At 41.7% G+C, this 14631-nt stretch overlaps 1 protein-coding gene across 2 annotated transcripts in view; it reads right to left on the minus strand.

The window, feature by feature from the left end:
• The window catches only part of znf451 (zinc finger protein 451), a 74341-nt gene that overhangs the window by 42735 nt on the left and 16975 nt on the right, over positions 1-14631 (minus strand). For both annotated transcript variants that reach the window (XM_051919129.1, XM_051919128.1), the window contains one exon: positions 7127-7252. In XM_051919129.1, the coding sequence (XP_051775089.1) occupies positions 7127-7252 (126 nt within the window). The remainder of the gene's footprint in view (positions 1-7126; positions 7253-14631) is intronic.

Consider the following 14631-nt stretch of genomic DNA (forward strand, 5'->3'; position numbering starts at 1 on the left):
GCAATCAACTCAGTGTGAGGAATAAGGGTTAAAATGACAAAAAGACAGAATATAATAACAAACCGAATAGTAATAAATATACAAATTGCACTTGTTGAGCTAAGGTATATATTGCACATTGGAAGAATAATATAGAGCAGTTTTATTTTGAGTTCAGGGCCATGATTGCTTTCGGATAAAAGCTGTTTTTAAGGCGGTTTGTCCTAGTTTTCATAGCTCTGTATCTCTTGCCCGATGGCAAAAGCTGGAAGAGGCAATGACCGGGATGTGATGAGTCCTGCGAAATGTCTATTGCTTTTTTGCGGCTTCGGGAGGTGTAGATTTGTTCCAGAGTGGGGAGGGTACAGCCAATTGTTCTCTCCGCTATCCTGACGACCCTGTGTAGCGCTTTCTTTTCTGAGGAAGTGCAACTGCCGTACCACACACACAGTCCGTACGTGAGCACACTCTCAATGGAACAATGATAAAAAGCAAGGAGCAGATTTTTTGGGAGGTGGTTCTTTCTGAGAATTCTCAGAAAGTACAGTCTCTGCTGCGCCTTCTTTAGCAGCTCCTTGGTGTTGGCACTCCAGGTCAGGTCATCCTCCAGCTCCATACCCAGAAACCTGAACACCGGGACCCTCTCCACACAGGCCCCGCCAATGGTGAGTGGCTGGATGTCAGTTTTGTTTTTCCTAAAGTCAATAACAAGCTCCTTTGTTTTTTTGTTGTTGAGGAGCAGGTTATTGACTGTGCACCACTCTGACAGTCGCTCCACCTCGTCCCTGTATGCTAGCTCACCCTCCTTGCCCGAGATGAGTCCGACCTCCGTCGTGTCATCCGCAAACTTTATAATCTTGTTGCTATGGTGAGTGGGGACACAGTCATATGTGTAGAGGGTGTAGAGGAGCGGGCTGAGCACACAACCCTGCGGCGTCCCGGTGTTGAGGCTGAGAGCAGTGGATGTGTGGAGACCCAGCCTGACCCTCTGGGAGCGACCCGACAGGAAGTCCAGTATCCAACTGCAGGTGAGTGATGGAAGTCCCAGATCTGCCAGTTTGGACACCAGTCGTTGTGGGAGGATGGTGTTAAACGCCGAGCTGAAGTCTACAAAGAGCAGTCTGGCGTAACTCCCCTGCTGCTCCAGGTGGGTCAGGGCAGCATGAAGGGCTGTGGCCACAGCATCCTCCGTGGATCTCTTTGCTTTGTAAGCAAACTGAAATGGGTCCAGGTCTGCTGGCAGGCAGGCGATGATATGACTCCGCACCAGTTTCTCAAAGCACTTCATGATGACAGGTGTGAGTGCCACTGGGCGGAAATCATTCAGACTGTTCATGTTGGATTTTTTTGGCAGCGGAACAATGATTGAGGACTTGAGGCAGGATGGGACAGTGGCCTGGGACAGGGACTGGTTGAAAATCCTGGTGAAGATTCCGGCCAGTTGATCTGCACAGTCTTTCAGCACCCGTCCAGCCACACCGTCGGGTCCTGCAGCCTTCCTCGGGTTCACTTTCCTCATCACCCGCCTCACCTCACACACTTCCACTGTGAGTAAATTGCTGTTGTGAACAGGCTGTTGTGATGGAGCTGCTGTTGGTGTCGCCTCAAAGCGGGCAAAGAAGATGTTCAGCTCCTCTGCCAGAGAAGTGTCTCCCTCAGCAGCCAAGGAGTTGCTGGATTTGTAGCCGGTGATGTGCTGGACACCCTGCCACACCTGCCTGGTGTTGTTACTCCTCAGATGATCTTCTATCCTCCTTCTGTATGCTGCCTTGGCCTCTCGGATGCCTCTCTTCAGGTTCGCTCTGGCTACACTGTAAAGAGCCCCATCCCCAGACCTGAAAGCAGTATTCCTAGCTTTCAGCAGACTCTGGACATCCCTCGTCATCCAGGGCTTCCTGTTAGGATAAATCCTTATGCGTCTGTCCCTGGTGACGTTGTCCGTGCAGAACCTGATGTAATCCAGGACTGCAGTAGTGTGGTACTCCAAGTCTTGGTGATAGAAAACCTCCCAATCGGTTCTCTGGAAGCAGTCCTGCAACTGTTGGGAGGCCTCCTCGGGCCATATGGTAACAGTCCTGGTCATAATGGGAGCTTGTTTCCTGAGGGGAGTATATGCAGGGATTAGAAGCAGAGATGTATGATCAGACTGGCCAAGGTGTGCTAGGGGTTTAGCCCTATAGGCCTGTCTGATGTTTGTGTACAACTTGTCCAGTGTTTTTACTCCCCTGGTTGCACACTTTATGTGTTGATGGAATTGAGGGAGAACTGCTTTCAGATCTGCATGATTAAAGTCCCCAGAAATGATGTGAACAGCCTCAGGATACTTGCTCTGTTTACTGCTGATGGTGTCATGCAAGAGCCCCAGAGCCGAGTTAGCATTAGCATCAGGTGCTATGTACACAGCAGTTAGCAGTATAGCATTGAATTCACGGGGGAGGTATATGGGTCTGCATTTAATTGTCATAAACTCCACGTCTGGAGAGCAGTGTCTGGTGACTATGGTGGAATTTGTGCACCAGCTATTGACTAAAGGCACTAGAGGGAAAAAGACAATTGTGCATTCACACATCAAGGAATTCAGGTAGTTGACCAACTGAAATATCACAATTGAATGCTGATGACAATTAACCCATTTCAGCAAAAAATGGGTATCAAACTATTTTAGTCCTACTGTAATTAATGCATTCTGGAAAGTTTCTAGATGCCCAATTTTTTAGCTTGTTCCACAGTAACATACAATTAAATCAATGTGTATTGATCAAGCATCTTCCTAAATAAACTTTGTAAATGTAATTTACTATGTTCTTCCCTTAAAGTTTTTCTAAGATCATTTTGGTGTTCATTTTATTCAGTATTCTTGTTTCTATTTATACTTTTTTTATATATATTGACTTGTCACTTTGACACACTGTATTTTAATATAATTTTATTTTTTTTATTCAGTACTAGCTGTTCCTTGCGGCTCTGCCCGCATAGTAGTGAAACAGGACAAACTTTAAAAATCAATAAACAGGTATCGCTAGCTAAGCAGAGACAACATACGCTCCAACACATGGCCAGAGGTAGAGCGACTTGAACGAGGCTGACGCGTGAGTGAGGAGGAGCCCACCCACTTCACCCTCCCCTCAGCCCACAGCCTCTCTCCTGAATACATTGCTCCTGCAAGCAAACCATGATACTTAGCACAATGGGAGAAGGCGCAAAATCAACCGGAATGTTTAAGCAAATTATAGAAAAAAAACCCAAACTAAATCCGTTAAGTAGTTCATAGATAGATAGATAGACAGACAGACAGAATCACCTACCCACCTACCTCAGGTCATGACCATAATTCGTTCTAAAACTCTGGACGCAACCCAATTTGGTCATGACCCGAACATAATTTTCCCATAAGATTGTATGTAAATACAATTAATCCGTTCCAAACAGTACGAACTGTATGTAAATATATATATTTTTTAAGCACAAAAATAATTATACCATAGAATGCACAGTGTAATAGTAAACTAAATGTGAAAACATTGAAGAACACTGAGAAAACCTTGAACAACAGAGAAAACTAACATTGTAAGAGATCGCACTAGACCGTTATGAACCGCTCGCTGTAAACACTTTTTTTTTTTTTTTAAATGAGTTTTAAGCACAGGGGAAAAAAAATTAAATGCCATTTATGTTGTGAAACTTTTCGGCTTTAAATTCCTCACCTTCGCCACTCAAAGAAGGATTTTTTTTTCAGCAAATCGCCATGAATCTTCCTGGCTTTCTCACATATGATCAGCTCGCTTACGCTATCCCCTGCAAATTGCTTCTCGTTCAACTACACTAGCAACAGTTTTTCCACCTCTTCCAGCACTTGAGGCCTCTGCTTGGTTAACATTATAACTCCTTTTGCAACATCAGCTGCTTTGTTAGGCCCTATATACGCAAACAAAAGAAAATGGGAAACGGAGAATAGCAAATCATTGGCGCGTACGAACCCGTGTAGGGAAACTGGCCGCCAGTGTTTTTGTTTGCCACCAGAGCGTGTGGTCGTGAACAGATGGAAAATTTTGGCAAACTTTTTAATTGTAACCCGATTTGTACGTGTTCGGAAACATTCGTGACCAGAGGTTCTACTGTATATAGATAGTTAGACTAGGGGGCTCTGCCCCCTGCTCGCTTCGCTTGCCCACCCCTGGGTTTGGTTTACTGGATATACAATTTAAAGAGATTGTTATTTTCATGGGAATTGTTACATATGCATTATTTTCACTTTTACTTTAAAACTTTTGTAAAAACAATACTTTGCTTGTCCTTTATTTCTGGCCCCAGGCGTGGTTAAATCTGTTTCTCGCAGGACGTATAATGCTGCTCGTGTTGAGAGAGGGGAGTGGCTGAACGCACGCTAAGGAAATGCGGTTGGATCATCTGCTGGCTGCTTGTTGCTGCTGACGAGATGCGTATTCTGCTTGTCACGCTATGTGTCGATCATTTAAAAGCCTGTACAGCAGCTGGGCTTGGCTTTTCGCATGTTAAGGAGTAGCAATCAGATCATCTGCTGGCTTGATGCTGCATGCAAGCTGCATCTTCTGCTTGTTGCTTGTCATTGTTTTAAGAGCAGGGAGTACATGAAACATGTCTGCCACAAGCATTCCACCAACTGCTTGGTTAGATGTCTGTGAACTTGTTTAAAATGTTGTCTCAGTGCCTTGTCTCTTGGGGGGCGTCAAATTGTCTTCCGAGAAGATCATGTCTCGTCTCCCTAGTCTCCCTCCCAGGATTTTTTTTTTTTATAATAGAGAGATAGGATATCAACCTCAATCCTTCCCAAGTAATTCTTTCATGTTTTCTGATCTTCTTAAGAGATTATGTCACCTCTGGCCTCCTACTTATTCACTGCTGGCTCCAAACCCTCTTTATGAAGCATTGCCCATGTTTACAGAATTTGTCAGATTTGTGAATGCAGTGAATAAGGACTGAAATGTCACGCATAACTAATAAAACAAGCACTTAGGCACAAAATAACCTGGAGTATTCAAAAGCTGAGCAAACTCAAGTATAAAAATTGAATTTAAGCCATTAAACCCCTTACAACCTATTTTTCATTCGGCGTGATAATTTTACTGAATTATTGACACAGTCCTCAGTTTTCTTGATTACATGTAATTATTTACAGCTGTAAGGAATTCAAAGTATTAACATATGTAGTAATGCATAAAAACTGAAAGTCATTACAGAATTTTCATTTTAACATGCAAAAAAGTGTTAACCTAAAATAAATTTTCTACATAGTGACTGACCCTTTGCCAAAATGTATATTGAAATATTCATAGCAAAATAAGGGAAAATACTACGTTTGACAAAAGGGCCTATTACATTACTGATTTAACAAAAATACATTGTGACCAATGGGGCGGATGCCACCGAGACCCCAAACACAATTCCAAGACCACTGTCACAGGTTCAGACTGATGGGTTTACTCGAAGATTGTACCTTTACAGGCTTCTTCTTTTCAAAAGCACAATACAATTCCTCCCCTTCCACTACCTTCACTACTCCCGTGTAAGTGTTACTCTACCTCCCCTCCTGGCTCAGACTCTCTTGATTAGGTTGAGCATCTTCTTTTATGCCAGACCCAGAGGTTCTGGTGCCACACAATCACACCCAGGAAGAACCTATTTAAAGTATGGGAGTTCTCTCCACACATCTCACCTAAGGACCCCCATCAGGACTACAACTCCTACAATGCCCTGCTGGTGTACAAATGGGAGGGATGCTGCCACTTGGCGTACTAGGGAATTATATGACCTAAGAGGCAGTCCTTCTCTGTCCTTACATTATACCTTCCCAGACAGGAAAGGTACCAACCAAAATCCAGTTGAGGTCGCCTGTCCATTCAGATCTTTCCCTCATGGCCTTCAGTCCGGGTAAGGAACAATTCTCTCTTCTGGTTGGGATGCCAGTCCATCCACCCTGGCACCTACAACATCTACTTTAAAACTAATAGACCTTAAACTCCAAGGCACATAAACCAACAGTCCCTAGAAAACAACACTCAATTTGAAACCCAGCCAAGCCAGTTCAAGTACACCATACTAAAATTGGACTAATTTACAAATTCTATCATAATGTAATTCTAGTCCAGTATTACACAAAAACAATAAATACTTTTCTTGATATTGAAGTTTAAAAAGCATACGCTTTTCTGTGCTTGACACATATTTTATAAATGATTGTATTTTTTAAGGTACTGTATAAAAACCAACAAATATCGGATGACAATCCAGTCTGCATTCTTGCACAGGCACACAAAAGGTTTCTATTTCCAATTTCCTGTACACAAGTATTTAATAACAAAAAAATAATACGGTAAAGAGATTTTTTGATATCACTAAGAAAAAGCACACCAGGACAGAGCTACTATAGATAGAAATGAGGTAATCGGAGGGACTATGTATTATTATTTAATAAAGAACTGTTGATTTTATGCATTTGTTTTGTGCTGCCGTGTCTAAACACTCCCGTAAAGGTAATCATATCTGAAGGTGTGAGTTACGTCTTGAATCAGATATTTGGATTGGATGAGTAAAACTTACATCATCTGTAGCAGGTCAGACTACAGTTCTGCGAGTTACAACTTGCAGTTTGTGCAATGATAGTGAAACAACAAAGCAAGTTTTTTAAAGTCATGAAAATGTAGTCTGGAGCCAACTTACAGAAGTATCCTTAAATCTAAGAAAAAAAAATTAAAACATATAATGCATATCCATCCATCATCCAACCCGCTATATCCTAACTACAGGGTCATGGGGGTCTGCTGGAGCCAATCCCAGCCAACACAGGAGGCAAGGCAGGAAACAAACCCTGGGCAGGGAACACACACACACACACACACACACACACACACTAGGGACAATTTCGGATCGCCAATCCACCTAACCTGCATGTCTTTGGACTGTGGGAGGAAACCCACACAGACACGGGGAGAACATGCAAACTCCACGCAGGGAGGACCCGGGAAGCAAACCCGGGTCTCCTATTTGTGAGACAGCAGTGCTATCACTGCGCCGCCCTGAACAGTATGTAAAGTAAGGTATTCCTGGTTGGTAAATGGCCTATAGTCAAGGATGTTGAGCCTTTGTATGTTTAAATATATTCCTTACTTACCTTAAATGCTTTATTTTTCTGCTCCCTTTCCTTTTTCTCTACTTCTACATGCCGAGCAAGACGATCAAGAGTGCAAGTGACCCTTGCTTTCTGCCAATCCACATGGTCTTTTGGCCGAGGTCGACTCTGCAAGGGTAGATTTTTTTATTTCATTTTTTAAACACCACAAACACACTCCATAGACTGACACCACTTTTAAAATGTCTGAACACAAAGTAGAAAAAGTGACACACCCATTAAATAAAAGGTGTGTGCTCTTAATCATCATAGACGTTAAGCCAACAAACCTATTTGGCATTAAATGCCATCTTATAACAATGCATAGACTGATTATTGAAGCAAAAACTGACCAACGTTTCCACAAGATTAAAAAATACTTTAAACATTCTAGTGTGGAACACGACACAAAAGTACTGACTGGAGAAATGGCAGATCTTCATATGAAGGTGCTTTTACACTCAGAGTGTTTGCTTTGCGCTGAATCAGGAGATGATTAGTTACATTTATTTCCAATCTCTAGTTAGTTTGGTTACGTTTCACACAAGCAAACCAGAAGTAACAACAAGCACCCTGTTGGTGTGTTTTGGACTTCATTCATTGAGTAGAAACAGGTCAGGTTGGGGAGCATACACTGGTACAGCGCATTGCCTCACCCACTACAAGATGAAACAGCTCGGGATCCTGGTTTGCAACCCCCCAGGCAGACACGCAGTCCAGTCCAACCCTTCAGAAACGACCATTTATCTGCTGCAGCCAGGTGTTACATGGGCGTCCCCTTGGCCTGATCCAGCCCCTTGGGTCCTCAACAATGAGGATCTTTCAAGCCGGACCACCCTTGGGGAAATCACACCACATGGCTGTAAGTGCCATAACCGACGCTCCCTCACAATGCAGGTAATGCAGAAACAGGTCCCAAAAAAATCTCCATGAAGACTTGACTAGGGCTGCGCTTGTGAATGGCACATTTTCAATGATTCTGCAGTTTCTTTATGAAACATACGTAGCTCTATGAGCAGATATGAGCTATATGATAACACTGGTCAACAAGCATTTTGCTACTGGGATTCTTTCACCTGTATTTTAACAAATTTCACTTGCTGACTCCAAATCTGAAAACCGTTTTAATCCAGCACATCTCATTTTTTAATTATGATGTTCCAGGTCTTGGACAATTAGGGTGACTGGACAGTAAAGGCGATGCGTTTCAGCATTTGAGAAATAAGTTTTGTCTCAAGAAAAGTGAAGCCAAAATTAAAGGAAGGTGTTTTTGTTGGCCCTGAAATCCGTGAACTGATGCTTGACGAAGAGTTCAAAAGGAAACTGAAGCCAACTGAATCAGCACCCTCATTCGTGCAGGTTGTCCAGAATTTTCTCGACAGTCACAGAGCAGAAAATCATACTGAGCTTGTGGAGAATATGCTGAAAGTTATCAGCTTACGGGACCCAGAATGTCACTGAAGACGCATTTTTTACATTCTCATCTCGACTTTTTCCCACCAAATCTAAGTGATGTCAAAGACGAGCATGGGGAAAGATTTCATCAAGATACAAAAGGTGATGGAAAACCGTTATCAGGGAAAATTTACTCCGAGCATGATGGGTGACTACTGTTGCTTCATGCAAAGAGAGACAGATGTGCAGTACAAGCGCAAAAGCGAGTGCCTCTGACAATTTTTGAGCACACTCACCTCACTTTTATATTGAGGTAAATTGACATAAACATGTTTTAAAGATGTCTCTGGTATTGTCTTCTGGTTTGTTTTCAGAATAAACACATTCAAATAATTTTGGAGGGACAGAGTTCAAACTCTAGATATTGTGTTGCTATATTGATATTCAAAAGTGTCAAAACGGCAGTGATGTGTATCTCAAAAACCTGATGTGCTAGCTTAATTCTGATTTCATATATGAAATCAATGTAAAAATCTTAAAGAGCTGCTCTGAAGTTCCCAGTAGCAAACAAAAAATGTATTTTTTGTAGACCAGTGTAAGTAGATGAGCACATGAAAATGATGTGTTACTTTACATGCTACAGAAAGAATGCATGTCATCTAACCAACCTTATGGCAGGTGTGCCTAAGGGCATACAGTGACTTACTTCAATTTATTTAAGACAGTAGACATATCGGGTGAATTTCACTTCATTGTATGATGTTACCTATTTACTCTCCATTAGCATGAACACCACCTTGACTTAGGTTACCTCACATCACATGTCTGCTGTCTTTAGGCCTGTAAATATTTGTTAATAATGTTCACTTGGGAATGTTTGATTCACATTTACAACGTAGTTAACGTGCCAGCAGTCTGATCCCACTGAGAGGAAGCCCGACCTGTGTGTGTCACTTTAATTGCGATGAGGGATTTTGAATCACAGCATTCATTGCTCATCAACTCTGTATGTGGATGAATCGGGAGAATCAACACTTTTTAACATGGTTAAACAAGGCAGAATCAGGTGCTAGGATTGATCTGACTGATTCGTACTTGTCCAGGGTGCTTTATGTGAACTTCAATGCATGTGTGGGTTTATATTTCTTATGTGCGATAAGTGGTCTGTGGCGTTGCACAGGTGATAGATAGATAGATACTTTATTAATCCCAATGGGAAATTCACATTCTCCAGCAGCAGCATACTGATACAATAAATAATATTAAATTAAAGAACGATAATAATGCAGGTGAAAAACAGACAATAACTTTGTATAATGTTAAATGTTAACGTTTACCCCCCCGGGTGGAATTGAAGAGTCGCATAGTTTGGGGGAGGAACGATCTCCTCAGTCTGTCAGTGGAGCAGGACGGTGACAGCAGTCTGTCGCTGAAGCTGCTCCTCTGTCTGGAGATGATACTATTTAGTGGATGCAGTGGATTCTCCATAATTGACAGGAGTCTGCTCAGCGCCTGTCGCTCTGCCACAGATGTCAAACTGTCCAGCTCCATGCCAACAATAGAGCCTGCCTTCCTCACCAGTTTGTCCAGGCGTGAGGCGTCTTTCCTCTTAATGCTGCCTCCCCAGCACATCACTGCGTAGAAGAGGGCGCTTGCCACAACTGTCTGATTGAACATCTGCAGCATCTTATTGCAGATGTTGAAGGACACCAGCCTTCTAAGGAAGTATAGTCGGCTCTGTCCTTTCTTACACAGAGCATCAGTATTGGCAGTCCAGTCTAATTTATCATCCAGCTGCACTCCAAGATATTTATAGGTCTGCACCATCTGCACACAGTCACCTTTGATGATCACGGGGTCTATGAGTAAATAGTTGTGTCCTGTCAAATGCAGGCTCATCTCAGTTCATGACTATTGACGGTTATGGGTTGAAGAGAATCCCAGAAGTGACAAGGGAGTGTGAAGCTGACCCAGACGGTCACAAACGGTGTAAGCAGTGGGATGAGCCGTGGCAGAAAGAAAAGAAAAAAAGGAACAGCAACTGAGTTTGGTGCCACACTATTTTAAACAGACACACAGACTCATGCTGGAAGAGGACATTTTAGGATTTTTAAATTTTTAACGGACTATATTAATTGCTGACTTTATTGTCATTTTAAAGTCCTGGATCTTTTAATGTCTTGGTTTTTAGAATGGGGGACTTGGGTTTTGTTTTATTCAAGGGTTTGGTTTTATTGTGTAGTGGTAATGGCCATGCTGCGGACCTGGGACACTAATTGCACGGGGTTGGGAGGAAAGTGGAGCATTCCCATGCAACTGGTGGCCTAGATGGGGGAGGAGTGCGAGAAGTGGTCTGGGGCGTTGTACAGGTTTTAAATAAATAATTGGCTCCCATCAACTGCAGGTTTATCTCAGTTCATGACCATCAATGGTTATGGGTAGAAGAGGCTCCCAGAAGCGACAAGGGAGCTTAGAGCGACCCAAACCGTCACATACGGAGATTTCCTAATTACCAGTTTCATATAATACACAATACTTCCTAAACTTAGAATGCTCCCCTGTCGGACCACATTAATACCTCACATTAAACCTGTTTCAAGGTTCGTGTGCTACTGTACCAGAACAATGATTTAAAAAAGGGTCTTGGTACAGTGGTTTTGGTCCACACCAAATTATTAGCATGTTCACTTCTATCTAAGCCAGTGGTTCTCAAAATGTGCCCCCGCAAATGTTGCCATATATGGTGCAATTTCGCTATTTGTAGGGAATTTTTAAACTTGTAGCGGTGTATCGGCAGCAAAAAATATAGGAATAAATTTTATTAGGGTTTCAAAAAAACGTTAGGGGTGCGCGATTAAAACTGTTATGAAAACTCGGTTCACAAATACTTAAAGGTTGAGAAACACTAATCTAAGCAAACTGGACTATGGGAGATCAGTCCCGAGTTTGAAAAGAAAAAAAAAAAAGGAAAACATGCTCTAAAAGAACTATGTATGAAAATGTTTTTATTGTGTGCTTTGTTGTTAAGAAACAGCTGCAAAAGAAACTTACCACTTCAAATAATAATAAGGCACTGTGGCAGCCAATTTATTATATCATTATCATGTACATTTTTTCAGGGAGAGATTTGAAACCTTGCTACTATATAAAAATTGTACTCAAGGGAAGACAGTAAATGTACATGGTAGAGCTGATAATGTGTTGCATGATCTTTTTTCAGTAAATAGTATTTTTGAAATCAGCAGACATTACTCAATTTAGCAAGCCAGATGGCATTTTGTCTATTTTCAAATTTCAAGTGAGCACTGAGTGTAGTTTTATTTAAGCTCATGTCTTAAGTAGTGGCATTGGCAGAAGTCCTATTATTATGCCTAAAAGATTTTTTAGCAGTTTCTTGAATCAATTAGTATTACATTGTTGGCCAAATGACAAAAAAAAAAAAAAAAAACTGTCACATGAACTAACAAAGGAGATTTGTATTCCTTCAAATAATTAAATATGGATTAAAAATCTGGGGGCTACATATATGTACCTGCAGGACTGTGGAGTTGGAGACGGAAGCAATTACTGGGTGAGACAGAGCTGGAGGTGGCAGTTAAAGATGTTAAAATTTGCGCTGGTTGTGACGAGGATGGACAGGATTAGAAACGAGGACATTAGAGGGTCAGCTCAGGTTGGACGGGTTGGGAGACAAAGTCAGAGAGGCGAGATGCTGAGTATACTGGGAGAAGGGTGCTAAGGATAGAGCTGCCAGGCAAGGGGAAGAGAGGAAGGCCTAAGAGAAGGTTTATGGATGTGGGGAGAGAGGACATGAAGGTGATGGGTGTGACAGAACAAAATGTAGAGGACAGGAAGTTATGGAACAAGATGATCCGCTGAGGCGACCCCTAATGGGAGCAGCCGAAAGAAGAAGTCGTTGTCATATGATGTTTAATGTTACTCCCTGTTTGTAAGCAACAATACTCCTATAGCCTTTAAACTCAAACTTTAACAGGTTAGAGTTATAAAAAGTAACCTGATGATTCACACAGGCAGAGATGAACAGCCTTGTATCTTTAGTGCTTTCAATCAACACAGTACATATATTAGTCTAATTACAAAAAAGGGGAGCCAATTTGGAGATACCAGAAATTGAGGAGCTGGAGTTAGAGGAAGCAGAGTTGGAGTCGAAAGTTTTGTGTACCAACTCCACAGCGCTGCAGACCCGTATGAAGGACAGAACCTTAAGGGTTTTCACACAGATTGAATACGGTTTGCTTGTTAAGACTGATAAAGGTTCTATATTACCTAACCATCTAGGGGGGGGAAAGCAGAAGATACCACAACCCAACCCTTTTTACAATACTTTTTTTTTTTTTTTTATTTGCACATAAAGCTTCATTGTTATAAGGGCTGGATTTACAGTTTCTGATGGTGCAAAAACAGCACCACCACGTGGCCTTACAGTCTATATATTGAAAGACATGGCACCTGTATGTGACACCTACATATTTCAGTACATCTCAAATTCCTCACATAATCATTGCTTTCTTCCCTTAACAAAGTTAACAAAATTTGGACCAATCAACCTGCATTTTAAAGAATTCATTATCAGGATGGAGTGTCAACCTGTTTAGAGCTTGTTCCTGCCTGAAAGGGGTCCGATCTTACTTTCCATTTGAAGTAATTTACTGCATTTATCAAACTAGCCCTACATTAGGAATTTGACCAGATGTCTACTGCAGAAGCTCTGACATCTTGGGCACAGGACTTCTTGTGGGATCTCTTATCATTGGCTTTCTGCATCAATTCAGTCTCATACCTCAAGAGACTATCATCATCTACTTTCTGGTACTCCGACCTAAGGCGACCAACTGCCAAGTGCCAGTTTTGATGTTAAGAGAACGTCAATGAGGTCACACTTTTCGATATCATTGTAAGCAATGCGTTTGGGGACTACCTGTTGGCCGGCTGTGAGATGCCAGTATTCGGTTGTTCTTGGGTATCCCACCATTGGCCATGTGGGAAATGAGATCCAGCTAACGCATATGTTTGTGCTTGAGAAAGGTAAGGATGGAGGTGGTGTCTTCCCTCTCATGCACTGCACTGGCTGTAATCTTGTTTTTCTAAGTGATGTCGAATATATGCCTGAAGTAGTGCATGTTAAAGGACTAGAGATGCCGATTTTTGTTTTCCGTCCGGAATCCAACTCTTGCTGACACACAGCAATGTGCTCAGCATACAGGCCATACACACCCGGCGCCTAATTTATAAAACTTTGAGTGGATTTTAGCATAAAAAATATGCACATGCCAAAGAAATAAGAAGCTGCGTATGTTAAAAAAAATAAATAAATAAATTCAAATTTATAAAACCTGACACATGCAAATTTTTACGCAATGTACCTTTAAAAATTACAATCATCTGATAAGGAAGCTGCTCTTCCATGTGACATTTATCTGCTTTTAAGATTGTTTAGATTCATTTGTTTTTTCTTTCTTCTTTAATATTACTGCCTTATTTTTCTTTTCTTGTAACTTTCTCTTTGACATCTTGTAAAGGACTTTGAGCTACATGGTATGAAAATGTGCTATATAAATAAATGTTGTGTCATTAATGCTGATGTTTGCACACATATTTCAAGCCTCTTTTTGTGCATTCACAAGCATTATAAATGAGGCTTCTGGACTTTGGCATTCTCCATGAGCTTGCTGATGGCCCAAACTCTCTTTTTCAGTGTGGAAAATGTTGTAGCTGCCTTCCCAATATGCTTGTTGACCTCACTCCTGAGTCACAGGCTGTCTAATATCACTGAGCCCAGGTAAGTGAACTCAAGGATGACTTCCAGTTTATAGTTAATGATACTGATGGAAGGGTCGGCTTTAACTTCTTGGCCCCAAACCTACATCTTCCTCAGGTTAATAGTGAGGCAAACTCCCAATAAGCTTTCACGAAGTGTCAGCCAAGTGCGAGTGAGGACAACTACATCATCAGCAAAAAGGAACTCTCTGATGTGTTGCATCTGCACCTTGTCAGCTATATCTATTTCTGCTTAACAAAACTTACAATCCCTTATGGTCACACTCCAAGTAATATTTCACAGAAGTGAAAAATATCTTTTAACAGCATTAATT

This window comes from Erpetoichthys calabaricus, chromosome 15 (assembly GCF_900747795.2).
Source record: "Erpetoichthys calabaricus chromosome 15, fErpCal1.3, whole genome shotgun sequence".
Lineage (NCBI taxonomy): Eukaryota > Metazoa > Chordata > Cladistia > Polypteriformes > Polypteridae > Erpetoichthys > Erpetoichthys calabaricus.